Source organism: Balaenoptera ricei, chromosome 18 (genome assembly GCF_028023285.1).
Source record: "Balaenoptera ricei isolate mBalRic1 chromosome 18, mBalRic1.hap2, whole genome shotgun sequence".
Lineage (NCBI taxonomy): Eukaryota > Metazoa > Chordata > Mammalia > Artiodactyla > Balaenopteridae > Balaenoptera > Balaenoptera ricei.
In genome coordinates this window covers 1,623,940-1,651,587 of record NC_082656.1, presented here as the reverse complement: position 1 = coordinate 1,651,587, position 27,648 = coordinate 1,623,940, and the positions used below count along the sequence as shown (strand labels likewise).

Sequence of the window (27,648 nt, the reverse complement as noted above, 5' to 3'; positions counted from 1 at the left end):
CGACTAAAATAAAAGCACTGTCATTGTTTAGCTTTGGTATATTCTGCGATACATTTAGACAAGTAGAATATATACCAACCTTTATATTTTCCAACCGTGAAGTTACAATGAGGGAGGAAGTCACTTATGAGAGAGGAAATATTACAGACACAGAATAAAAGTTTGAGACCCAGTTTATCTTTAATCCTCTGGGATAAGCTATGGAACAAGCAGTCTGAAGAGTGGACACTCAGTGTCATGAACGGTATGCATCAGTTTACAATAACACGGGCACAAAAGCGATTGTCGCCTTTAGGACACTAGGGCCATCTGAGTGTCTCGCATCCACGCACGCCACGTTCGCTGCATGAATATGCCACAGGTTTGTAGCCGACGTTGCCATTTAATGCCTACAGAGCCTAAAGCTTCCAAAGTGCCTATCTGGCCTGTACATATTTCATTAAAAATAAACTCTATAGAATAAATAAATATATAAAATAAATAAAATGTTGCCTTTGGAATTTCTATAAATAAATTTAACTTTTTTTCTTTTTTTTTTTTTCTTTTTTTTTTTTAACTAAGAGGTCTTTGCTTTAAATTCACTGGGATGACACCCGTGACAATGAACCGAGAAAGTCCTGTCGGTCAGACCGCACCCTCCTGCCTGTGAAAATGCAGCGGGGCCCGCCTCGGGCCGCCAGCCAGATCCCGATGCGTCCAGGTGTGGCAGCTCTGCTGATGAGGATGAAGGACAAGAGACCGGACGGGAAAGCGCATCTATCCCCACATGCATCGGCTGGTCCTCTCTGCTCCCTCCTCTCCGCAGCCCCACTCACCCCCTCACCCTGCGGCCTCCTGCCCTCTGCTCTCCACCCACCCGGCAGCAGCGGGCAGGGGGTCCCGAGAGAGGACGAGCCTGGAGAACAAAATCAGCATGTCCCCTCCACGCCTCCGTCAGACTATGCATGCGACAAAGTTTGGCAACAGTGGAGCTGATGTGATGACACAGCAAATCAATAAGAACCCACCGCGTGAAACCTTTATAGTGGTTACTTTTTTAAGGGCTCAAGTGAAGAAACGGTCTTTGTCAACTTTGGCTTAGGATACCCTTATAGAGTTCGGGTACTTTGTCGGGGTCCACTGGTCTGGGTAAAAAATGTGTGAATTTCTGGTGCCGTTTAGTCCTCGTTCCTTCTCTGGGGGTCCCGTCCTTATTTAACGCGACATAGAACCGCCTTCCAGTGTCCACGTGTTTGTACAGATTCGAGGAGTACGTGTTATACCAGTTTTCTTCAAACTGTTCTCTGAATACACACTCTTGGGTTAGTTTTTCCTGTTGAAAAACAAAAGCAAATATTTTGCAAAAATTAGCTACTTTCCGTACTGAAAGCAATTGCTACATAACATAACTGGTGACAAAATACCAATTTTAACCCACTTTAAGTGCACTTTGCAAAAACTGCTTACCTCTATAAATTTAACTACCTCCTAATTTTTTTTCATAATGATTAAAGCACAAAAGAGTCTAATTTTTTCTAGTTAAACTTTTCCACATGCCAATTATCTGAATGAGTCAGCAGGCAAAGGCAGCTAACGCCATGAGCTGTTCCCATTTTCACCACAGCAATTAGGATGGTGACCATCCTGGGGGGAGGGTCTCTTCGAAGAAAGAGTCTCAGAGCACTGCTTCATCTTCAGCGTATTTTTCAGAAAGTCCTCGCCACACAGACCAACATCACCAGTGACGTCAGAGATTTTCTGCCCTTTGAAGCAGTGGAGGTTATTCATTACACTAGAAGAGTGGTTTTCAAACTTCAGCGTGCAGAAGAATCACTTTGGGATGCTTTTTTTAAGTGTAAATTTCCAATCCCCAACCTTTTAAAATTCTGATCCGGAAAGTCTGGAAATACGCATTTTGAACAGGCCTTGTGGAATTCTGATGCAGCCACTCTCTGGTCCACATTTTGAGATACGATGCTTTCTATCAGGACTGGGTCTTCCTGAGTACAAAGACGTAAAGACAAACATCCTAGCCCTCCTGCTTCCTTGAACTTAGAAGAACCACCACACACTCCCCCCCAGTTTAAAAGCAGAAAGGTTCCACATTTTCATAAATGTATTACACTTCGCCCTCCACCAGAGCTTTAGGAGAGCCTGGGTTCCCTGGAACCCCATAACCTAGGGCCCCTGCAGCCGCGTGTCTCGAGGGCAGTAAGGACCAGAAGCGATGCACACGTCACACCCGAAACCGTGAACTCATTCTAGGCACAAACACGTGCTTCTAGCTGCGCCTGGAGAAGTGAGGCAGTGGGGTGGACCAGCTTCTTGTTCTTCTCACCACGTTGAAACTTTAAGATCAGCACCTTCCCAGATGGCAGTGTTAAAAAATAAACACTAAAATGACTTTTAAAAACATTCCCCTTGCTCTTGCCCACCTGGCCCCTTACGTAAATAAGAAAACCTACAAATACATGTCCACGCACAGTTACACACTTGAGGACACAACTTAGTGCACTGATTCACAGCCAGCAGGGCAGAAGGCATCATCTCCAGCTGCCGTGGTCGCGTCGGGAGAGCGAGGGTGGGGATGGGGGTGGGGGTGGGGGTGGGGGGGGGCGTGTCAAGCTGAGGATGCTGAAAACCAGCGGCCAGCGTGAGCTGGCTTCCCCACATCACTCCTCCGTTCACGGAAGGCTTAAACCACCCAGAAACACAGGGGACCTGCACCTCCTGGGAGCTGCTCTTCTAGGTCAGGGGTCCCCAACCCCCGGCCACCGACCGATACCGGTACTGGTCCGCGGCCTGTTAGGAACCGGGCAGCACAGCAGGAGGTGAGCGGTGGGCGGCGAGCGAAGCTTCATCTGCCGTCCCCCATCCCCCCATCGCTCGCATCACCTCCTGAACCATCCCCCCGCCCAATCCGTGGAAAAACTGTCTTCCACGAGACTGGTCCCTGGTGCCAAAAAGGTTGGGGACCGCTGCTCTAGGTGATCAAAATGTACTGAGCAGGTTGGTAACAGACTCTTATCTCCTTGGACCAGTCTCTGCTAAGTGAGCTGAAACAAGGGAAAGGAACAACAGCAACCAAAAGCATCGAGCAGGACAGATGATGGGGAAACTCTGGACAGCTGATGCTGGGTTTATAGGGACAAGGTGCGTTGCAGGGGGCGAGTGGCACCTGCAGCTCCCCTCCCCAGGGCGCTCGCAGAGAAGCCCCTCACCTCCCTCCACGAGCAAACCTAGAGGAAACCCCCTGTGCTGGGGAGACCAGGCTGAACGTGATTTCTGTTTCATCTCCATTAAAGCGGACAAAATAAAAATAGTGTGTTAAAAGACTTTAACAGCTATTTCAGACTTTACTTCCATCTGTACAATAAATATTCTCCCCACAGACAAGATTATTCCTGGCTTAAAATATCTGGTTTGAGTTTGCAGTGATTAAGTAAATTTTCTAAACAAGCGATGCTCATTTATTTTCTACTTAATAAAGGTGGACCAAAGTATGGAATTGTAGAGCCTTCAGTTCTACCAAGGAGATGAAAAACGAATTCAAACTAAGCTTTCTTTTTCTCAGCAGGAAATCACTTTACCTGACAGATACTTTGTTTAAAAATTAAGGCTCTCCCTCCTCCTTCTGGACCCCGAGGTATGGCCCAGCTTCCATCTGTTTTGTATACAAGTCGCACCTGCAGGGCGATGGCCTTTCACGGATCAGAAGGAGACATGGTCACCTCAGAGTCTGCACACCATGAGGGGCCTGGCTTTGGAGCCACAGCCCCTGCTCCGGCAGCCTCACCTGGAGCAGGTGAGTGTCAGCACCTGAGGCGAGGCCATCACAGGTGCGTGGCCGGGGATCGGCACCCGGAGGCCAGGACATGCCCCCAGTCACCATGGGTGCTGTGGACACTGCTGACGTCAGAACCTCTCAGAACTGGAGCCAACCTCAGCCAACAGGTATTGCAACTTTCCCCGGAAAATGCCCGGGACAGGGGAGCCCGGAAGGGAGGTCACCTGCCCCAGACCCCGCACCTTCCACTTCTCACTAACGGAGGGTTCCTCCAGACCCCCCGTCCGTCCAGGGACTTCCGAGGCCCCTTCCAAAGGGCCGGGCGGGGGGCTCCATGGACCACGCTCTGGAACTCGGTGCAGCCCCTCTGATTCTGACAATCACATGTGCTGCCTTTCTTCTTTACCTCAAAATGCAATTTTTTAAAAACACTATTCATTTTGCAGGTGGAACGGGTGGAGGTGGAGAGAAAACAGAGCGGATGCACAGAATTCTGTAGTGGGAAGGACGCTGCACGCTAAGACTGAAACACTAATGAGTCCAGTATTGAAGATAAGCCTCAATTCACATGTTTTGGGGGTATTGTCAGTTTGCGACAAAAAAAAAAAAGAAAAAAAAACCCTTTTAAAAAAGTTGAACCAGGTAAGAAACTGAACTAACCTTTTCACTGCTCAGCAAACATGGCCCTGTTCCCCTTATGAGGCTGCTGTAACATCGTTTACACACACAATATAACGCTCTAGGCAACGTGGAAAACGAAGTGAACTGTTCCACGTAGAATAGTGTCATCTACAGACAGCAGCTTTTGTGATGGTTAAGAGTTCAGTCCCCTCCTTCACGGGAGGGTTGGATAACCTCAGTTAACTAGTGAAATGAGGCCGTGCAGACATTACATTGCAAAACCCCTGATCCAGTTCAGCTCCCGTAATTATTACACGAGGGGTATAACGCCACTCAGATAAACCTGCAGGCCTTAAAAAATTTTTTTAATTTAAATGATCATAAAAATTAAAGACCCTGATACCTTTCTATACCATGTATATGCTTTCAAATAATTTCTTCTTGCTATTTGGGTTTATGTTAATGTGTGATTTTTGTTTCAGACAAAGGTAGACAAAGCAGCAAGAGTTACAGAATTAATCTCTTTATGATTAGACTTTAGTACTTAGCAATAAAATATTTAGTTGAGGTGAATATATTTATGTTACACATTTGTACTCCAAAGTGATTTCTCTAAATTAAAAATAAGAAAGTGAATGCAAATTGGGACAGCAAAAAAATATATGAAGCTGTATTCTTATATATACACAGAGGAGAAAAAACAGTTCCTGCCTTCAAATAAACTATACACTTTAGAATTATAGAACTCAGATGTTTTAAAACTCACCACATGTTTCCAATGCAGACAGTTTATAGAGTATTCCACTATAAAGTGATCAATTCTTCTTTTATTGTATTTCCATGTTTTAATATTTTTGGGGGGATTATTTAACTATAGCTGTTTATGGCATACCTATCTTTGAACTGCTGGATTATGTCACTCAGCTTGGGTGGAGAAAGTGGATTTAATTCAAAAGTCTCCTAAAGCCCATGCTTTGGAACAAAATCTGGTGAATGTCAGCAACTATGGAAACCCCTTTTCATTTTATATCATCAAATTCTGAGCAGTGGGAAAAACTGAAATTAAAACTTCAAAACTTTTACCAATCCTATTAATACCAAAGTATGAGATAATAATGTGAAAATTATAGTATACCCCAGAGAATGTTTAGGAATGTTATACGACATAAACTCATATGGACACTAATCTTAACTATTTGACAATTGGAAAATGTGTAATCCACATGGGCGTTACCATGCCTGATTCCTATCTGTACCCATTTAAAAACTGAAATAAGAAGTTTTCAAAATTTGAGATTCAAGAGTCCTCATTGAAAATGTATAGACTTATGCTGCTATTTTAAAACATGATTTCCATTTTTATACATATAAACATATGGTGTAGCTTTAACCATACCATCCAAATGGTTGCTTGTGTTCAACTCAATGGGTTGTTTGAACTCCCTGCATAAACTCACAACACATAAATCCCAAGGTCAGAAACTGCCTTGATAGAGTTCCCGAACCTTTTATAAGTTACTGATTTGATGTACTCGCTCGTTCTCTGCCTACCGTTTACCCCAGTCATGGTATTTAAACCTCCCTTAACTACAATTACTCGTAGAGATGTACCTTCCTCATTAATAATCTAGCAGTAAAGTCTTAATGGGAATTGTTGCAAGGATCGGGGTGATTAAATATAATGACGAAAGGATCATTAATAAGAAGCTAGGTATTTTAACGCTTCTCTCCTGGGAGAAGTCCCCAAACAGAAAGCAACAAACACACAGAACAGGCAGGAAGGCATTATTTCTCATTTTATTAGACGCTCCATTCAGATCCAGCCCCCTTAAGCCCTCAACATGCCTCCCTCAAAGCCCATTTTTCAAAACCTCTTTAAAATCCCTACCATTCCCAACGGGCCAGCTTTTACACCCATGATCCTGGCCATCAAAACTGCCACTGGAATTGTGGGAACAGTTGAATCAGTTGTGTCTGGTCAACGTACACAAACGAAGCAAGTGGGCGGGCAGCGTTTGTCTCATCAAATACACAAAAAAGTAAGAATTCCTACCTTCTCTCCACTCCTCCCTCACCAAACCAGACAAAGCAAAACAGAATTCAGCTTCGCTCCAGAAGCTGCGTACTTAGGTGTACCTGTGGACTCGAAGGTAGGGCCCAGTCTGAATCTGGAGGGGCACACCGACATCTCCTATGGCGTGGGCTCACCAGCCATGTGGTACCCACCACACAGCCAAGGACAGAGCCTGCCGCGTGTACCGCAGGCAGACCAGACAACTTAGAGGCTGTCCTTAGCAGCCACCCTAGAAACAGACATTTGTTTAGCAAATCAAGTGAGCTCATAAACTTGCAATACATGTTCAGAGATGGAGCCCCACAGGGGAAAGAAAACCCTGCCCAAGGTTGAACAGAATTCAAACGGAGAAGTTTAATATTCACCTTATGAAATATTTTTGCTTCTGCCAGTGGGTAGACTATGCACATTTGGTGCTTCTGCCGAGAGCCCTACAGGAAAAGTTCGTGAAGTTTCTCTTAGGGCCTCAGAGCACAGGTAACATTTCTTATCATAAATGATCATCTGATAAGAGAAGTAAGTCATTCAGTGACCACTTAAAATGCACATCAGAGATTTGCAAAAGCTGAAAAAACTTCAAGCTAAATATTTATTACTCTTTGTAAAAACTGAAAGTAGAAGGACAGACCATGGAGGAGAAGTGGACAGCTTCAAGGCTGGGAGGTGGAATGAAGGAAATAATTCCTATTATTAAGGACACCAGGCAGAGACAATGGAACCCAACCACCTTGTCTGCAGGATAATCAGCAGGTGCACCGCAGGAGGGAGAATCGAAACAGAAACACGTACCAGAGATCTTCTATGGTAGACAAAGCAGGCTGAATTCAGGCCTTGAGTGCAGAAATAAAATTAGAGAAACTGAAAGATTAACAAAGATAATGGCAAAGTAAGCGCAAAGCCAATTTCTGAAGAACTAAAAGATTCACGGAATTTCTATGGTAAAGGAATGTCAACCTCCTACAGACACACACACAATGGGGTTGATTAGTCACCCTGGGCCTCAAGCGCCTGCTCTGTGACGAGAGGGGATTGGACTCAGGGATGTCCAGGGTCTCTCTGAGTCTAAGGCCGAATGATCCGGCCTTGGAGCATCCAGTATGGAGGCCTAGCCACCAATAATGACTCGGGAAGGACGCACTGACCAGGAAATGGAAAAGAAGCTGCAGTGTTGCTGGAAAATAGGGGAAGAAACACGCCCAAATGTGCCGCCTCCGTTACCTCTGCAGAGACGGAGAGCTAAGTAATGCTTCCAGAAGCAGCCAAGCGGGGAAGCTGCTGTTTCGGGGAAGAAAGGACGGGGAAGGAGACACGGCTTCGGCACAAGGGGCCCCTCCTTCCCTCCCTGGGAGACCGATAGGATGTCCCCCGGTGTTGGCCTCAAAAAACACGGCTCACAAATGAACGTCTGCCTGACCAACAAACCCTACGCCATCAGCTGCCCGAAGAGGACTTACTGGGAAGAAAAACCAAATCCTGTAGGAAAACAAAAAGTTATCAAAGTCATAGAGCGCCCAGAGCTGGAGGCAAAGTTGGACGTGTGCACAAGGCAGATAAAAGGCAACGCTGAAGAGAAGCGACACCAGGGCTCCGGAATTTTTCAGACACCCAGCCACACCCTCTCCGAGGCGCACAGAGAAACCCCGAGTGGGCTCACGAGCACACGTGTGTCTCTGGCACCTCTCGGCTCCCCGGGGCCCCCACCTGCCCGCCACCAGCTCCAGCTGGACTCGCGTCAGCCCAGATTTCTCTGGAACCAAACTCTTCCTCCCAGCCCCCGCATCGTGCTGGAGAAATGGCCCCACCCTCGTGGAAAGTGACCGGTACTGCTGTCCCTTCCTCACACGCGGGTGGCTGTCCCATTCTCTCGGGGCCCCTCTGCGAACGGCCCACTTCCAGGACGAATCTGAGCTAATGCCATTGGCCAGTCTGCCTGCTCCCCCGAGGCACCAGAGCCATACATCAACGGGGGCCGCTTCCAAAGCAGCACCTTCACCCTGAAACACCGAGTCCGGGGGTGGCCACTGCGGTGCTGCCGCAGCCTAGTGACTTCACCAACACGTGGGCATGAGAAATCATGCTCACCATCACCACGATGGGAACGAAGCCCTTAATAAGAAGTCCAACCTTTTCATTTAATTAAGTGGGTGAAATAGTAATGTGCTGCATTTGAGAAGAAGGTGTATAAAATTAACCTCAACAAATAAAGCTTTATGGTTAACGTTTTCAAGTATAATGCAAGGGGCGCCATAGTTCGATCTGAAGGGACATGTTTCTTTACTGTCACAGACTGTGTCCTGAATCTTAACTTCTGAATTCAGACTTGCGAGAAGCACCATTTCCGTGCACCTCCACGCAGGCGTCTCCTTCTGGGGCCACACTTACCCCTGACGGAGGCGAAGGAGCAGCTGCACAGCCCCCGCGGGCCAGGACAGCACTGGCTGCATCCTGGGCCCCGTCTCCACTGTCCTCATTACCCTGGTCCCGAGGCCCGGCCCAGCCAGTCTGAGGAGGGTGCCCAAGGCTGCACAGCCCACGAGCCACGGAGCTAGCGTCCCAGGCCCTGCGTTGCCCCTACTCCACGCCGCACCTCCAAGTTCAAACTCTTCAGGATGCAAGTACAGGCTTGAACCTTCCATCGAAACACAGCAAACTGAAAATCTACTCAAAAGACAGGGAGAGAAAGAAAAGGAATACAAGCCACCCCAGAGGGTCCAGAGAAAACGACCTGCCACACAGCGATTCACAGGGAAAATGGAAGAGAGGGAGGGAGGGAGGGAGGGCAGGGAGGAGCCTCGGGCTGGGCAAGCGTGTGCCCACGTTCAGGGCAGTGTGGCAGCTACACGGACAAAGCCACTCCCGGCCACGGCAGAGCCAGCCCAGCGCGCACCGGGGAGGGTGCCCTTGGCATGACCTTGGCAAGTCCGAGCTCAGAACACTGCACTGAGCAGTGGGCGGTTCCCCACAAAGGAAAAGCAGACTGCAGCGGAGAGCTCTCTGAAAAATCACAACAACAAAAGATTGAGGAAGGAGGGGATGCATTTATGTCAGGATTGTAAGCGTTCGTGGAGCCCTTTGCGGGGCTCCACTCCAAGCCAGAACCTCTCCGTCCCTGGGGAGCCTCGGCGGCGGGGTGCTGGGAAGGCAGACACTCTTCTCAGCCGCCTGCAAGGATGCTGCGGGGCGCCCAGGTCGACGGACACGCAGCGGACGAGCCAGTCCTGGCAGGGGGCAGGGGGGGCGCGGCCCCGGGGCGAGCGGGTGGGGCTTTCTCTGGGAGGGGGCGTCTCCCGGGCCGGACACGGAGCAGCAAGGCTGCAGCACCGCCGGATGGCAACGATGACGACAGTGGAGGACCCTCCAAATGTCAGTGTGGTGGCCTCTGGCAGCAGCTGAGAGAAACAGAAGCAGAGGCAGGACCGCTGGGGGGGAGGGGGAGTAAGGACGGCAGAGCCGGGCTCCTCCCGGCGACCCTGAAGCTGCTTTCACGCCAGCCTTTCCCTCCGCGGGGCCACCTGCCTACTCTTCTCCATCTCCTCTGTCAGTAATCCCGACGTCTCCTCCCAGGCCAGGGAGGAAGCCCCCGCCCCCATGCCCCCCAAGGCCTTTCTGTATACGATTCTGTCACAACACCAATCACACCAAATTATAAGCCTTGGTTTGTACGTCTGACTGCCCCCCCCCCAAAGCTGCAAGGTCACCCCAGGAGAAAACAGCACTTACCTGCACGGGGTGTCGTGTGTGGATCGGGGCCCTGAACCACGGCTCCCGGGGAAACACAGGGTGAGGGTCCCGTGAGCCTCTGCTCATGACGTTTTTGTCAACCAATCAACACATGACCTCGTTTTACGTCTGTTTCTGTTTCAAGTTAATAGCGTTGGTTTATTAGCCGTGGACGCAGGCAGTGACTCAGGCCGACGGAGGCCCCTCTGAGGTGCGCGTACCCTCCGTGAGGCTCGCCCAGCCTCCTGCACTTGGGACACCGAACAGCACCTCAGCACTCGGCCCCGGGGGCCGAGTCTAGCCAGCAAAACCACCACCAAAAGCACAGAAACGTGAGACCCGTGGCAGAAGGGGCGCTTGCTCAGTGGGAGCTGCCCTCACGGGGCCTCAGCCAGGAGCTGCCCCCTCGAGATGGGGCCTCAGCCAGGAGCTGCCCCCTCGAGACGCGGCTCCTGCTTCTCTGTGCAGGCGTGCAAGCGACACGACTGCGGGGTCACGCACCAGCTGCAGCCAGCAGACAAACGTGCGCGCACGCAGCCTGCAGTCACGAGGGCCAACTGTACTCCTGGCACCTACGGAAGGGCCGGGCCGTGTGAGCAGTGACACGGTCACGTCCCCTGGCTTTGCGAAAGCAAACGAGTGTGCAAGCGAGGGGAGCCGAGTGTGGCGGGGAGCGTGCGGGGAGGTGGCGACCAGAAGGAGAAGCGGAAGCCCCACGTCCCCAGCTTCCAAGCAGCGGCCTGGCTCTGCGTGCCCGACAGACGACCCTCTGCAAAGAGGCGCGATGTGCGCGGGGTGCAGGGAGGGGCGGACCGGAGACCCCGGGCCCTAAAGAAAGACCCTCCCTACGCACTGAGCGCAGCCCCGGGTCCTGGAGCCTCTCCTCCCACACGGGTCTACTGGGCCCCGCCCGTGAGCTTCGACCATTAAACCGGGTCCTTCCCGAAGCCCGCGAAGACCTGTGCTGGGTGACTCGAGCCACCACTGACTTGCGAGGTTTTCCACGCACCTCAGACCGTCAGGGGAGGCAGCTCCGCTGCTTAACAACGGAAACGTAACTAAACTTAAATAAGCAGATACGTTTTTTAAAAGACCATTTCCCACTAATTAACGGCCCAGAGTATAGATGCTAATGAAACAAATGAACCACTAAATAGAAACTTGGCTACTAGAAAGAAACAATTGTTTCAAAGTCCTATCTGTGAAGGGGAGACTACAATCCTGCTCTAATACGGGGTTATTTCTGGCAAAAAAAAAAAAAAAAAAATATATATATATATATATATATATATATCTTTTATTCACAAAAACGGATGGCCACTCATGCATTTGTATCAGGCAAGATTTACTAATTCACCTATGTTCAAATAGTGAGTCCTTACGTACTCTCTGTGTTACCTTGACTCAGTCGCTAAGCCACTAAACTCTCACTCCCATCACCTCTAGAACAAGGACACTCTATGAGCGAAATCAGCTCACACAGCAGAAGATGCTCTTCTGAGGCGCTGCCCTCCTGTCTTCAAAGTCACCACTTGATCCTCTGAACGCTGGCAACGTCCACTAGCAATCGAAGGCCTTGCTCTATCACCCGAAGTGTCTATTTAAAACCGCCCACTTCCAGAGCACGCCTGCCATCAAGGAGATTACTGCACAAATGACCCTTTTCATTTCCTTTACAGGAATGACATTCCTTGGAGACTCGACGTACAGGACACGCCTGACCGTCCACCGTCAAAGTCATCTGAACTGACACAGCACAACGACAAACCGCTAAGTCCAGTGTGGACAGGCCATCGGGTACGGTGTCCTGTTCCGTAACACACACGTTCACTCTGCTTGTTCCAAAGCCCCTCACAAGGGCGCCGCAGCACCTAATGCAAACAACAGGGACCCTCCCTGCCAGGGCCTCCCAGCCCCAGGCGTTTTCACAACTGGCACCTACAGATCCCAGGAGGATAAAGGACCAAATCTGGGGGCAACAAGCTTCCTGGAAGAGTGTTTTCTCTGACCCTTCATTTCATGAAAAAGTAAAGGGATCATTTTAAGGCCACTCTAGACCCTCCAGATGACCGCGCATAACCACGTACTGCCGCCCAAGAATGTGCGTGTGTCTAAAGTTACCTTCAGCGCTAAGCAGTACTACTCTCACCATCAGGGCTACTGGGAAGAGAAACGACATCCTTGGAACGTCGGTGAAGGCCAGGTGACACCTGGCTTCCCAGTAATTCGCACCGGAAGACGTGGGGAGAGGACCTCCCCCCCCAGGAGCCCTGGGGGACAGGTGTGCCGAGCTCAAAGCCCGGACACTGAAGCGGCGTCTCAGCCATCACATCAGACCCACCCTGCTGCTTCACAGTCTATTGGTCTTATAGTCCAGTGTGAATTTTAATATAAATATGTTTTGAATTGCAGTTGCCAAAGAGGCGTAAGGGGTTCGTGTTTGTACATACTCAAATAAGATAATAAAAATAATCTAAGGCAAATGGGGTTCTGAGGATCTGAGATACTTCACCGTTTTTCTCTTACAGAGGTGGACATACTCCTTCATCCTGGGACGGGTGGTCCTTCAGGCCTCCTGCTGCTGTCCCCACGGTGGAAACACCGCACACGTGGAAACACCGCACACGTGGAAACACCGCACGTGGAAACACCGCACACGTGGAAACACCGCACACGTGGAAACACCACACGTGGAAACACCGCACACGTGGAAACGCCACACACGTGGAAACGCCACACAAGGGACTGCTCTGGCTCACACATGTCCACCCAGTAGAGACAAATGCCCCAGTGTTTTGGGCTTTTTTAAGTTCCTGTGCACTGGAAACACAGTCCAAATCCATCACACCTTGGTTACTGATTACATGCACGCACATAAACCCAGTCGGGCCCAGCTGTGTCTCTGGAAACGGAACAACCAACAGCAGCACCTCTGTCAGCGGTGGCCAAGCCCCACAGAGCTGGCCTGAGTCCTCGCTCCGGCCCACCGGCCCCCGCGCTCCAGCCCCCGAGCGAGTCACCCCACCCCCTCCCCTTCAGCCGTGACAGTTAAGCAGGGTCCCGCGTGTGGAAGCCCAGGACGGTCAGGTGACAGCGACGTCCTGGGTAGCGCTGTGCACGAGGGCATGCCCGGCTGAGCAGCTGGGGTGACGAACCCTGTGTGCCAACTGCTCGTGCAGAGCGGGCCTGCAGGAAACAGACAGACGGCAAAGACAGAGCCGGGCTCCTAAGAACTGAATCCAGCGGGAAAGACCAACGGGGAATGAAAGCTCCGGACAGAATACCGTAAGTGCTAAAAGGGATACAAACCAGAAGTCCATGTCATCCTTTTCACCACGTTTACAGATCCCATGCTCTGCTTTCCTGTATCATTACAACTTCAGTGATTGTGCTACCTTTTTTTAATGAAAAGGTCAATATCTCTCATTAAATGCAGGCTCCTTGAAACCGGTTAATTTTTTTTCAAGGCATTCTTTTTTAAAGAGATATTTATTACAGTCAATTATTCTTGACACATTGAAGTATCTTGATGATACTCAGATAATTAAGATTAAGACCCTAAAAGTAACTGAGCCTTACTTCTAGTCTCTTTGATAAGAATGAAAGTGACAAATGTAAACTAATACTCTAATACTTTAATCCTCTGCCCAAGTGTGCACCCAAATGAGTGTGTATGTGAGAGATCTAATACCCTCCCTAAATTTCACCCAGGCAGGATATTCTGATCTTTACATTTGAAGCATTATGTGCCCTTCCTTGTCTGCCCCCCCTTTTCTGAGACTCCTATTCATCCCTCAAGACCCAATTAAGCGCTACCATCCAATTTCCCCAAGCAGTTATTTAAACACTCTTCTGGACTCCCAAGATACTTGTGATTCCTCTAATACAGTGCATTTCACATTGTACTGAATTATTTGTATTTCTCCTACCAGATTTTGAGATATTTGTTGCACTGTCATGCACTTAGCACAATGCTGGGCACATAGTAGGTATAAATGTTTGTGAACAAATGAGCAAACGAATGGAGGCATGGATGAATGAACACATGAATACAGTAATCAAACTCCATCCCAGAAGTAGAACGACTCAGGTTTCCCTTAAATCATATAATGATACACATCAGCAATAGAGTTTTTCCTATTTCCACAATCTAATAGGATGTCACAATCCCACATATTTTTCTGAAGAAATATTACACCATTCACCTCTGGTCTTTTAGATCTAATCCTAATGTAAACTTGGAAACAAAAGATCTACATAGATGAAAAGAGAAAAATAATCCCAAAATACATTTTACATTAATTTTTGCTACATTTACACATTCACTTACTTTATAAAAGTGATGGCTATTTCCCCAAATCTATTTACCTTCTTTCCCAATAAGATCAGTCTTTTCAAGTTTTCCCCAATGTTTAGAAACACACCTTTTGCACTTTACTGAGCTTCACACAACTTCATACAAGCAAACTCCTCGGGCTAGTTTCCAGCCTATTTAATAACAGTATCGTTGCCCGTTTCTCTCTTTCCTTCTCTCCATCTCATCAGGATGAAAAGGGGACATGTGGGTGTCCCCCCCATTCTCACTGCCACGCCAGGATGACAACCACAAACGCAGTGGAAAGTGGCTCCTGGCCACCGAGGAGATGGTCTCCCCCACGCCTCCGCACACCTGCATGAGGTACGGGCCACGGGCAAACCGGGCCGGCTGCTCGGAACAGACGGTCCTGCCGCGTAACATCATGCGCGTAGAGCACCCTGTGGGCCAGGCAGGCAAGACTCGGGAGCGAAGCCTGGAGAGTCCTGAGATCCAGAGCAGGAGCCATTCGGGCCACCTAAGTCCAGCCCTTGGTTTCGCGGATGGGAGGAGCAGGCAAGGCACCCAATGACGTCCTGACGCCCGTCCCCGTGCTCCCCCAGACACCACCTTCTCCAGCCTCGGCCACTCCCCCTGGGGACAGCCCAGCTCAGCACGGGGGTGGCAGGGAGGGACCCCTCCCTCCAGCAGGGCCCTAGGGACACGCTGACCTCAAGGGCTGCACCTCCAGGGCCAGTGAAGCCACGAATGAACCACGACGTTCAATCGGCTTCAACCTAACATGCGCGGGGCCCGGGCTGTGGCAGGACGGGGGGGGGGGGGGGGGGGGCCCGACATTCAAAAGGAAGCTGCAGCCCAGGCCCTCGACACGCTGGGGACACGGCCACACGGCCACACCGGAAGTGTACATTCCTCGCGTGATGACGGAAACACAAAACATCCCCGGGGCCCAGAGGACAACCCAAGAAATCCTGACCAGAAACTAGGGTCCGAGTTAGGGGTGTAGGGAAGGTTTTGCAGAAAAGGCAGCATCTTCACGGAATCTGAAAGAAAGAAGGCTGCCTCCGCGGGCACAGGGGGGAGGGGGCGGCAGGGCCGGGGGGGAGGGGGGCCTGACCGCGCGGCCCATCAGACCGCAAGCGTCCGGAGAAGAGCAACGAGGCGGGCGCGGCCCGCACAGGGACAGGGGCAGAGACGACACTGCAAAGCGGGCCAGCAGCGTGGTTCGGGGAGAGGACGCAGCAAGAAGGGGGCTCGGCCTGCAGAGGCTTGAGGGATCCGAGCGGGAAGGGACCCTCCCATCGGGGTGGGGAAGGGGACGAGCGCGGACGCGAGCCGCCTGAGACGCTTTCCCACGGCGGGAAGCGGTCCTGGTCCCGCTGGCCTCCCAGCAGGGCCCTCAGGTGAGAAGGGACGAGGGGGAGAGGGGCCTGTCCCACCTCTGCTGGGTGCAGGCGGAGCTTGAAAGGCCCTAAATCGGGCAGCAGCGCCTCCAGTCGGGCTTCCCTGCCTCCCAGGAGACGGCCTCCCGGCCTGGCTACCGCCCCGTTGTCAGCGGGGCTCAGGTGGGGCCACAGGGAGGCGGGCGGCAGCAGGGAGGGGGCAGGCGGCCCCCGGAAGCGCCCCTGCGCCAGGGACGCAAGGCCATCGGCTGCCCGCGTGGCCCGAGGGCTGAGGTCAAGCAGCATGGCCTCGGTCCACTCACTCGTCGCTGCCTTCGGAACACTCTGCCTTAAGGCGTGTTTTATAAAATAACGTAACATATATGAACTACGCGTTACATATGCAATTTTCAAATAATTTAAGATGCAGTGTTGAGATCCACACTCAAAAAATCTGGAGACCACGGTGATAAACTACAGTCCCCTTCCACCCCACCCACAAAAGGTCAGACTGCGACCCAACACAGAAAGCCTTCTACTGAGCCCAACTATGACTGACTTAATTAAATCCACGTTATGGACCTAAAAGTGAAGGAAAAAGTGAGGGGTGACAAAAGGAGAACATCACTTCATGTTTTAAAAATCTAAAAGCTTCCTTACATCTTGAATCTTTGCACTTAAAAGCATTGACGAAGATAATTTAGAAAGTAAATAACTTCATCTAGACCAAGAACTGTGTTTAAAAAACTAAACTCAATCCTATGCTTAAAAACCTATTTTAAAATAATCCATTCTCTCGAGGAAGCACTTTTTTAAAAAGACAAATGTCTAACAAAATCAATCAATCTACATTCAAATTTTACCAAAGCAGAAAAACCATCCTTGTGTCATGAAAAATGGTGGGTGTTATATTCAAACTATACCATTTATTGTCTCCTGGAGTTTCTGAGTAAAAGTTGGATACCACTCCCAACCCTCATGTGTGTGTGTGTGTGTGTGTGTGTGTGTGCGCGTGCGCGTGTGTGTGTATTTACCAGTATATGGATAAAAAAAAGGATATCTAGAAAAAATTTCTCCTGATTCTACATAAAAATGCCCTTCATTTCTGCCAACAGAGGACTCCAGAACTTCTCCCATTCTGAGCTTCTTTTAATTTTCAACTTTTTGTAGATTCTAGCCAAAGTTCTCATATTGCAGATAATATGGATTAAATCCCCATCTGACCACCAATAATGGCAACAAGAAACTAAAGGCTGACTTCACTACAAATCTTTTGTTGAAAACTCAAGTTATATACAGTAACTGATAACCTAGTATTCACACTCATACCTTTAGCAAAAATGTGTCAAGTTCCTACTGTGCAGTAAAGAGATACAAAGTCTTCCCCTCCTCTCAAAGCAGAAGTGGGGGACTCTCGTTCATTTCTGCCCCCCCAACCCTGGCACCTAGAACCCTGCCTGGGGGGCTACAGTGAGCGCTCTTCTTTGCCTCACCCAAGGAGCTTACGACCCAGTGGAGATGGGAAGTAAGACAGAGGAAGAAAGAAACTCATAACACTTGCAAATAATTATTATATTTTTATATTCTTATTCACATACAAGAATATCTGACAATAATTTCCATCTCCCTTCTCTCTCTACATAATGAAAATCTTATGTAGCTCAGAGAAAGGGTTTATACTCACTGCATGGTCTATTTCTAGTTTTAATTACAATGCTTGGCAAAGCTTGGAAGAAGATCATTTCAATTTGTTTCAAAAATAACTCCCATTCAATACAAGAAGATGGGATTTTTCACAGTTGTGAATTTTTTATTTCCTTCACAATGAAAATGGCTTGGCATATAAATAAAGCATTTGCTTAGAAACTTTGGTCTCGTGAAGATCCAGGGCTGATATCTATTAATAAAAATGAAGCGGTTTTCTTCAAAAAGTGAAAACCTACACTCCCCTTCCCACCACTGTTTCATTTCTATTTATAAGCTAGAGAAAGAGCAGTTCCCAGCAAACGTGAGTCAGGAAGGCTGGCAAGGTCTCTCTCTCATGGTACTTACTGATCCGTACAGCTCCCCCTTCTCATTCATGCCGAGGTAGAGTCCGCTGTCCACGCCTCGAATGCTGACCAGGCCCACCGCTATACTGATAAACTCCAGGATGCCTGTGAGACCAACAGCAGAGGGAGACAGGTCAGAGCACAGATCATCTCCCCTGGAGCGCCCACATCCCTGGGAGCATCTCCCCTGGAGCGTCCACATCCCTGGGAGCATCTCCCCTGGAGCGTCCACATCCCTGGGAGCATCTCCCCTGGAGCGTCCACATCCCTGGGAGCATCTCCTCTGGAGCGTCCACATCCCTGGGAGCATCTCCCCTGGAGCGTCCACATCCCTGGGAGCATCTAAGAGGAGGGCCGCACCTTGACCCGAGAAGTGTCTTCTCTTAAAACAACTGCCCCAGGGGGCTTCCCTGGTGGTGCAGTGGTTGAGAATCTGCCTGCCAATGCAGGGGACACGGGTTCGTGCCCTGGTCTGGGAAGATCCCACATGCCACGGAGCAACGAGGCCCGTGAGCCACAACTGCTGAGCCTGCGCGTCTGGAGCCTGTGCTCCGCAACAAGAGAGGCCGCGATAGTGAGAGGCCCGTGCACCGCGATGAAGAGTGGCCCCCGCTTGCCGCAACTAGAGAAAGCCCTCGCACAGGAACGAAGACCCAACACAGCCAAAAAATCAATAAATAAATAAATAAAAATTTTTAAAAAAAACCACTGCCCCAAAGAATTGATTTTTCAACTAAATTTTATCTTACAGTAACGAGACAAAAATACTTATCAACACAACACATAACAAAATATTTTTTAAGTAAAAAAGCTAGCATTTACATAGATATGGTAAGAAGTAACATGTCAGTAAACCAATGCACATGTTCTAATTAACTTGAAAGAGTATAATGTAAGAGAAAACTTACTTCCACTTTAACAATGTGAAATTAAGTATCTGTGTATGGCCATGGATTGGAAAAAAAAAAGTTCTATTCAGAGAAGAGTCTAGGCCCCTCATAATAAGAACAGGAGATGCCAACCAAAGACTTGTTTGGTTTACACTGAAAGTTATCCAGCTCTCCATTGTATAACTGTGTTGAGCTCCATCTGGAAAACTAAAAAGCCCACACATATCCCAAATACTTCTGCTTAAACAAAGCATTGATTTTCACTGTGCTTATCTAAGCCCCAAAGAGATAGTTAAGCAATTAAGATAACACAGTATTCTGGGGGGAAAAAATGCTGATTCCAAAAATGCTCTTGATTTAAAATAGGCATGGAATACTATATCCCAAAATCAAATCAGCATAATGATCTTCTTTTATTTCCTTCTTTCACCTTGCTTACCTCACTAAGAATAACAATACCTAAGCTGGGCATAAACCCAGAGTTTTATGGTCATACAACAGCAGCTCCAGGTTCTATAACCATATTGTTGTTTTAACATGATTACCCAATGGTACATTTGGGATGATGCTAGTATCACTCATGCTCAGCCATTTTCTCCATTTTGTCTAAAAGTGCTACACTTTGTGTAAACCTTGTATCGACACATACCAAATATTGAGTTGTTTTAAAAATGTCTCCAAATATTAAAAAATTTACTTACATTTAAGAGTTTAGAAAGAAACTAAGGGTAACACTGGGCTAGAGTCAGTCTGATGTGACTCATAGAAAAGCACTTACATGTATTTTTAAACAATTAATTTTGCAACTCTCACAAAATAGACTGTGTTGCAATCACAAGAAGATATGAACTACATAAATCTAATAAAGCAAAGGTTCCAAGGTGATGGACAAAGGGAAAGAGATTTCTTATAAAGAGGTATTCCTAATTCTGTTATAAGCACAACATGCAACAAATATTTTGAGCTTACAGTTTACAGAATGTCTATCTGGACCTGCAAAACTATGTGTTTTAACAGAATGTGAAATAGTGTATGGATAAATATAAAGAGAAGTTACAAATTGTGTTCTGTATCTGATAACCTGTGACCTCTAACCCTCTAGTGAAAAATATATCTGAAATAAGTTCATTACCAGCCATCCCTACCTCACAAACCAAATGGAAAGACAAATAAGGCAGTAGTTCCATGAGAGTCATTTCTTGTGGGATGCACGCCCTTATTGATGAATCATTTTATTTCATTATACTACATCTAACTCTTATGATTAAAAATAACTTACATTGTAGCATTTTATTACTATAGGACTCACACACATGTGAATCTCTTCTTAGCTACCTGAAAACACACAATATAAGTCATAGTTTTCCTGGAATAGTATAAGGAATTCATTAATGTCCAACTTTCATTGTAAAATGAAAACATTTGGCCCCTTTGCATCTGACCGATTTAATACACCATATCAATAAAACTGAAAGTCATAAAACTAAACAATACTTGCACCTTCTAAGAGGGTATCTGATGATCTTTCTCTTTTCCCTAAACAGGAGGCAGCTCTGAGACTATTAACTGACATTGCCCATCAGACCTAAGAAAAAATAAGTGCATGTGATCTCACAAAACCATGTAACTGGCTGGTCAGCAGAACATCAGGAGTAATGATATCAACAGCGACAATCGTAACAGCTGGACTCCTTGAGCATCTAGTCTGTGACCAGTGAGAGGCCTGATGTCATTTAGCCCTCAGAACAGCCCTAGGCATTACCATATGCTAATCTCCAGATGACACGTGGGGACACTAGGTTCAAGGATAACTTGCCCCCAAGCAATCAGACTCCAAAGCCTAGGTCCTTACTGACTAGGTACACCTTCCCATCACTTTTACCTTTTCTCACGGGTCCGTGATTTCTGTACCACTTTTACATAGTTATTCCCTCACTAGTGACTGGAAGATGTTACCTAGGTGAGACTCTGCAGGCCCAGCGCACAGGACTAGAGCAGAGGAAAGGAGTTCCTGGGACCGTGCTCTTATCACACAGAACTTGGGAAGGTGGGCACCTCCTGTGTGTGCAGACTATTCACACATTGTTTTTTGTGCACATAGGTTTTTTTTTTTTTAAAGGACTTAAGGTCCGAAATGATTATTATACATTTTGGAAATGAAGGTAGTAAGATATCTATCTTGTTATCTCTTTCTGGCATCAGCAAGATATGCACTCACTCATTCAATCAGCAAACTAAGGAGTGACTGTTTTGTAAGCCAAGCACCATGCCCTTTGCTGAGGGTATGAAGATGAACAAGGTCTAGCCTACACCCTCAAAGAGCTTCCTGTCTAGTGGGAGGAAGGACAGATAACCAGACAAATGTAATAACGATGTGGGAAATGCGGTGAGAGGCAGGTGTTCAGGGTACACTCAGTATCCAAGGGTGGGCGGCTCACTCAGGCTGGACGAGGAGAGTCAGAGGGGCTTCCTAAAAGGATTCGGGCCGAGACAGGCCTCCGAGGGGTGCTCCACATGAGAAGGAACTACATCTAGGGACCCCAGGTGGAAAAGGTTTCATCATCTCAAACCAGCACCCCTATCTCTGCAGCTCCTTGAGAAGCAGAGACCTCGAACGAGCAGCCCAGCTTTTTATGAGGTCACCTCATGATCCGAGGACAAGCAGAACTCAGAAGGTCTCAGTCACAGCCGTGCCCTCACGTGCAGAGAGGGCCGAAGCTGCGAGGCCGGAAAGACCTGGCAAGCTGGCAACCAGCTCCCGCCCCCCCGCAGACTGCAGCTCCGATCATTCCTGCCACCATCGTGTCCACCGTGAACTCCAGAACCACAACCAGCTCAGCGAACCTCTCCCTGGGCCTGAGCCACTGCCGAGCAAGTGATCCCAGCCTCACTGATTCGAGCGGGGCCGCTCCCCCAGTGTCTGTTCACGTGGGCGTGAGGCTCAGGAAAAGCCCAGGAGAAGGCTTCTGTGTAGAAACGGCGACAGGCTTCACCATCGACAGGAGAGGAACGGAAGGAAGGAAAGAGCGAGGAAAAGAAAAAGGAAAGGGAGGGAGGGAACGGTGGGGCTGTGCCTGAAATTAAAGTGTGGCCCTCACATGTGTCCCGGGGGGGCCCATCTCTCTTAGGCAGTTCAGAAGGGTCACAGCAATGGGCAGTGCTGAAGTGGCCTGGGAAGCATGAGGTCAGTGACGACTGGCATCTGGCGATTCCCTTCCACGGCAGGCAACAGTTCCAGCGAGGATGGACTCACTGGGCCCAGGAAGCCTGACGGGGTCTGCTGGGGTCCACGGTCATCTGTGGTCCGCAAGAGGCCAGGTCAGTTCCTGGGACCACTTCAGGAAAATGACCTCAGCAGACCATCGTCCTCGCTCCGAACTCACTAGGTAGTAGCGCTCAGCCCCCAAGCTCTGTTCACGTGGACCATGACCCCAAAGCCGGCCCAGCTCCCAAGAGCCCCTCTGCATGGGCCTCACCTCCACGCTGGCCATGGGAAGTGGGAGGGCCGGCCCGAGCAGCTCCACTCTGGCCCGTGTTAAACAACCCTCCAGCCTAAAAGCCCCCAACACTTAACAGAGATGCATTCTTCAGAGGACAAGAATGTGTGCAGACTGTGGAGAGAGGCCTGACACGAGGCTTTCGAAAATAGATTAACCGGCCCGCCCCCCGCCCCCCCACCAGAGCTCCCTGCTGGCCGGGAGAATCCCGCACCAGGGTTGCCTAATCAATCAGCTCAGAGCCCCAATCCCAGCAAGCCCGAGTCTGCAGCAACTTGAGCAAATCCCAGAGTTCATGTGGGAAATGACTAGCTGAATGGGAGCCATAACCCCACCGATTTTTCGAGAATCTGAACCTATCCTGAAAACAGCTCCTTAAATAGGCAGCCTTTCCCTTACTGAGATATTGAAGAGCCAGACACCCAGAACGGCATTGTTTCAAGTGCGAAACCCTGGAAGTAAGATTTTTTTGAACCTCTTTTTTTTAAACCGTACTGTTATCATGCTTCTCCGCTCTGGTACAACTTCACCTGACCCCTGGACCCGGCAGCCCCAGCCGGGAGCCCTGGTCCTGATGCAGGCGGCCTGGCGGAGCTGCACTCGGGCCGGAAGACGCCCGGCAGGGACGCAGGCATCTCCGCACCAGGCCGGCCGGGGTCACCCCGCTCAGGCTCCTCGTGCCAAGTCAAATAACGGATCAGGCCCGACGCTCACTTCTTTATTATTCCACATTAACATTTCCTCAATTGATTTTCTGCTCACTTTTTCCGTCTAGCAAGTGCTCTAAAGAGGAAAAAAAAAAAAAAAAAAAAAGGAAACGAACCGTCTGGCTCCCCTGGCCTATCACCCAGAGATACGAGTCCCGCTTCCCTTTCTCCGGGCTGGGCCTCAGCTCCACGCCAGCACCCCCGAAAGGAAAACGAAGAGCTCCCTCTAGGTCCTACCTAAGTTGTCACCGCGCAGCTCCTGCTGGGACAGCAGTAAGGTCCCCCGCCCACGACCCGCACCGCCGCCGCAGTGCCACCGCCACGCTTGCCAGCAGCTGCGGTCACCTGCGGCTGCGGGGGGTGGCACGTCATTTTCCCCGCACGCTTCCTCCTGCCTTTCCGTTTCAGGTAGAAAAGGCACCTTCTGTTTTAATCAGGGTGCAAGCCCCCCTCGCCCCTACCCACAGCTACTCTTTCCTATGGACTAGGAAAAAAAACCGGGGGTGCCTTCGAAGTCCCCAGAGCGCAGCGGGCGAGGAGGGGGGCGCACGCGGGGGAGGGGGAGGGCCCAAGGTGAGGCAGGCGGGGGCGGGGGCGGGAGCGCCAGGTGCGACGGCCGCAGCCCCGCCCCGGGTCCTAGCGCCCACCCGTCGCCTCCGGCACCCCGGGCGGGGCCGGGAGCCAGGGTGGGAGGCTCGGCCGCGCCGCGCTGCAGAGGTTGCTAATATTGGGACCTGCCGCAGCGGGAGACCGCGGCACTGCTGTCACCCCGGGGGCGCTCCTCCCTGCCACCGGATGGAAGCTGAAATAAGCCTCCCGCCTCGCCCTCCTTCCCCGCCCCCACTGCGCACACCACCCACTCAGCCGCATCCAAACCCGGGTGAGGGCGCGGCGAGCGCCGGGAGCGCCCCTCCCCCGCCGCCAGCTCCCAGCCGACCCCCGAGCTCGGGCCGGGCCCCCACGCCACCCCACCCCCGGCCGGGGCTTCCGCCGCCCGGCCTCCCACCCAGCACTGCGCCTACCAGCCCGCCGGCAGCGCCGGGCGGACAAGGAGTGGACGTGTCACCTCCGGGGTTGGAGGTGGGGTGCCGAGGCCGGGTTTTTGTTTTACGGTCTCTGTTCAGCCACCGTGCCAGCGTCCTTGCCGGCTGACCCCAGAGCGCGCCTCTCGGCTCCCCGCTTTCCGGTCCCCGGTCCCCTCCATCCACCCTGGTCCCTCGCTGTCCCCGTGGCGGAGTCACCGGATTCCTAATGACTCGGCTGCGTGTAGCAAACGTCCTACACGAAAGGTGACTGCGTTTAAAAAAAAAAAAAAAAAAAACCCACGGTGGGGGCGGGGTGGAGGAGCCCCAACCGGAGCCTCCCCGTCTCTCTGCGCGGGTCCCGGGCGCTCCCGGCCCGGGCTCGGCTGCACACCAGGCCTCCGGCCGCTCTCGGGCGCCCACCGCGGGCTCCCGGGGCCGGGGCCCGGCCACGCAGGGCGCGGAGAGGGGCGCCGGGCCCCGCTCGGGAGCGGTAACAATGGCACGCGGCCCCCGCCGCCTGCGCCGCCCTTTGTCCCCCTCCCTTCCCCGCGGCTCCCGCCCTGCCGGCCGGCCCGACCCACCTCCGGCGTCGCGAGCCCACCGCTCCCGAGACCCGGCTGTGAGCGTCGAAGGAGGGAGAAGGGTCCGAGACGGGACGGGGCTCAGAGGCCTCGGCCCCGCCACCGAGTCCCCCGCCGCGCGCGCCTCCGGCAGCTCCCACCCCGCGCGCGGCCGCGCTGCCCGGGCGGCGGCTGGATCCGCTGGACCCGCGCTCACACGCGGCGAGCGCGAAGGGACACGGCTCGGGCAAAAGGAGCCCGACCCCTAAGCGCGGCCGGAGCGCGCCAGCCGGCCGGGCGCCCGGGACACAGCGGTCCCCGCAGCCGAGGGCGCGCGGGGCGGGGGCAAGCCGCCGAACCCGAGCGCGTCTAGGACCGCGCGGAGTTGGCCGGCGGCCGCCGAGTGGCACCTGCCGGCCGGCGCGCCGGGGACCCGTCTGGGCTCGGCGCCCCCGCCCCCGGCCGCCCCGGCTCCTGCAGCAGCCCCGGGAGCGGCTGCAGAGAGCACTTTAGGAAAGTTTCGTCCCCGCTCCTCAGCGGCCAGAGCTGCCCGCTTCTCGGGGCTACGTTTCCGTAACTGAGAGCTGCAAAGCAGAGAAGGGAGGCAGCCCGCCGTTCACGCCGGTAGGTTCGGTGCGGAGTGAGCCGAGGCAGAAAATCCCGGGGCTCGTGCATCCGGGACCAGCCCCGTCTCAGGCCCGAACCGTCCTCACCTCCGGCATCGTCTGCGGCCCACGAACCTACACAGATAGTTTAGATCGTGTTCAACATCTGGCGTTAAAGCTTGAGGAAGAGAAATCACCACAGGACTTTGTTTTTACGACCTAGTTTAAGTGTTGTCAGGTGGGTTTACTCAATAAGTTAACTCCTTCCAACAGTCTGGTTGCCCAATCGCCCCCCCTCCTTTTTTTTTTTTTTTTTTTGGTAAGTAAGGAAAGAACCCGAGCCGCCCCTGCACCATCAGTTCCCCCCACCCCGGGACTGTGCTCGCCGAGTCGCTGCTGTCGGGCTCAGGGTGGCCCAGCAGGCACGTGTGTGCACTCATTAAAGGGGGCAGTCACCAGCCCTCGGGTCTGCAGCCATCCATGCTGAGTCACAAATACTCTCCTCGGGAAATGAAATCCTCGGAATGCCCTTTAAAATTAGCTCGCAGCTTTTGCACGGGCGCACACACTCACACCAGAGCCACACAGGGCTGCACGCCATGGAAATGACAGAGCACAGGGACTAACTCGTGGCTGGAAGGACAAACGCCCCTGGTGAGCGCCCTGCCCCTTCCCGAGTCATTTTCCCCCAGCGCCTCTGACCCTGCAGCCCAGAGTCTAAAATACGACTTTAGTCCTCTTCCCAACAGAACAATCAGCAACCTTCGCCTAAAGGGTTCCAGACCCTCACGGTGGGAATAAGCAATACGCTTAATTTAAAATTCAAGCAGGATACTTATTGGAGGAAAAAAGGGAAGGGGCAAAAACTTCATTTGACACAAGATGATAAACACTGCCTTCAGGAAAATGCATTTTAAGTTCTCAGTAGTTAATCATGAAAGCTTTAAACTCGTGCAATCAGTCCATTCAAAAGAAACTTCCTAAACCCGATCTTCCCGTGTATCTGATGCAAAAGAACTAGGGGCTTGTGTTGTATTTATAAATCATGCCCTCCTTTACAAAGAAAAAAAAAAAAAAAAGCCTTTCAGTGTAGACCCGCATCAGTGCCAGCGGCAGATCTGCAATTCCGGAGGCTTCCCTCCCCCCACCCCCGCCCCTTGAGCTAGCAAGACAGAGACAGACCGAGACAGAAAGAGGGAGAGACCCCTTCTCGCATCCCCCGCCCAGCCACCTTCTCGGTAGTTACAATCCGAACATGCCAGCATGGACAGTAAAGGGTTAATGGTGTACCTACCAAATCGGCTGTGGTCTTTCCTGGTTCCCTGGATAGTACCATTGGGGAAGATTTCTAAGTGAAATCCAGTCCTGCAGTAGAGCTGCCTCCGCCTGAGAATCCCCTTTAAATGATCCAAGTCCGTGACTGCAGGTCCCCTGGGAAGCCCCCCTGCTTCGGACTGACCCAGGTGGTCACTTAACAAAACCGGGCTGTCCGCCGGCAACACGGGCACATTCCCAAACGGTGCCGCATCCTGCACACCGAAATAGTTCCCAACTTCACCTAGGGGAGCCATCAGAAGACTCGGCTTTCGGAGCACAGCGATAAACAATAATGATGGTGCCAACCCAGGAGCTATTAGGCGAGGTATATCCAACTCCCCTCCCTTACTGCAGTTCCAGAGAGAGAAAAAAGGTCCTTTTCTTCAATCCATTAAATGGATAAATAAAAGTCATCTGCTGTTTCACTGGCACAGGTTCAAGGTCAAACCACGGATAGTCTAAGAAGCCACCACTTTATACTCACACACTGACATATTGATAAACGTATCTATGTATCTCTACAGATAGATTCCCCGGCTCTCAGCAGGCAGGAAGGTCTTCATCCCATCCGACCGTAATAAGGAAAAAAAATCCGTAGTTTCTCCATTTGGTTTGAGATCAGAATGACCATAGCAACTTAAATGCCTAGGCGTTATTATAGGGGTTTTTAAGATGCACGGGCTACGTCAGAATTTACGGATCCAGGAAGGCATGCGCCGTTTTCACTCTAACCGACTCTGCAGATATCAGCAGGAATCCTTCAAGGGGAAAAAAAAAAAATCTCACGTTGGTGGCGGCGACAAATCTGCCCCCGTCCTCCCTCCAAAAATGAGAATAATGGTAATAAAACAAAAAGAAGGAAAAACTTTAGGCGTCCAAAGCTGGTATCCAGAATTCTCCAGGGGCTCGGCAGGCGTCCATTGGCTTAGCGCGGGCGGCGGGCGGCGGCGGGAGCGAGGGGCGCCGCGGCGGGACCCGCGTGCCGCCGGCGGCCGCGAACAGGTGTCGCCGCGGGCGCGGGGCGAGGTGGCCGGCGAGCGCTCCTCCTGCGCAGCCCCGCGGCGCGCAGAGTGGCGCAGGCAGCGGCATTGGGCTGGGTTTAAGGTAGCGCCGCGCCG

The 27,648-nt window shown here is 51.1% G+C and overlaps 1 protein-coding gene and 1 long non-coding RNA gene across 3 annotated transcripts; one reads left to right on the top strand and one right to left on the bottom strand.

Annotated features, from left to right (window-relative positions):
* Nucleotides 1-155: 155 nt before the first annotated feature.
* FGF9 (fibroblast growth factor 9) lies at nucleotides 156-27,509 on the bottom strand. 2 transcript variants are annotated; one of them, XM_059902509.1, is made up of 3 exons: nucleotides 26,508-27,509; nucleotides 17,931-18,034; nucleotides 156-1,312 (listed from the first exon to the last, which is right to left on the bottom strand). In XM_059902509.1, the coding sequence occupies exons 1-3, from the start codon at nucleotides 26,782-26,784 to the stop codon at nucleotides 1,067-1,069; spliced, it is 627 nt and encodes a 208-aa protein (XP_059758492.1). In that variant the 5' UTR covers nucleotides 26,785-27,509; the 3' UTR covers nucleotides 156-1,066. The 2 variants fall into 2 exon arrangements, with proteins under 2 accessions (XP_059758492.1, XP_059758491.1); XM_059902508.1 differs by lacking the exon at nucleotides 156-1,312 and adding an exon at nucleotides 9,480-9,850.
* Nucleotides 13,229-18,584, top strand: LOC132352217 (uncharacterized). Its single transcript, XR_009498634.1, has 3 exons — nucleotides 13,229-13,466; nucleotides 14,727-14,859; nucleotides 17,971-18,584. It is a non-coding gene; the product is annotated as an uncharacterized LOC132352217 (long non-coding RNA).
* Nucleotides 27,510-27,648: the final 139 nt, after the last annotated feature.

What these genes read in the sequence shown, in the direction of transcription:
- FGF9 (XM_059902508.1), bottom strand. Translation starts at nt 26,784, where the DNA reads ATGGCTCCCCTAGGTGAAGTTGGGAACTATTTCGGTGTGCAGGATGCG. An exon ending in GAAAGACCACAGCCGATTTG is followed by an intron (nt 18,035 to 26,507) that starts GTAGGTACACCA and finishes TTGGTCTCACAG; the next exon opens with GCATCCTGGAGTTTATCAGT. An exon ending in AGGGGGAGCTGTACGGATCA is followed by an intron (nt 9,851 to 17,930) that starts GTAAGTACCATG and finishes TGTTTCTCTCAG; the next exon opens with CTGCTGCCAGAGGCCACCAC.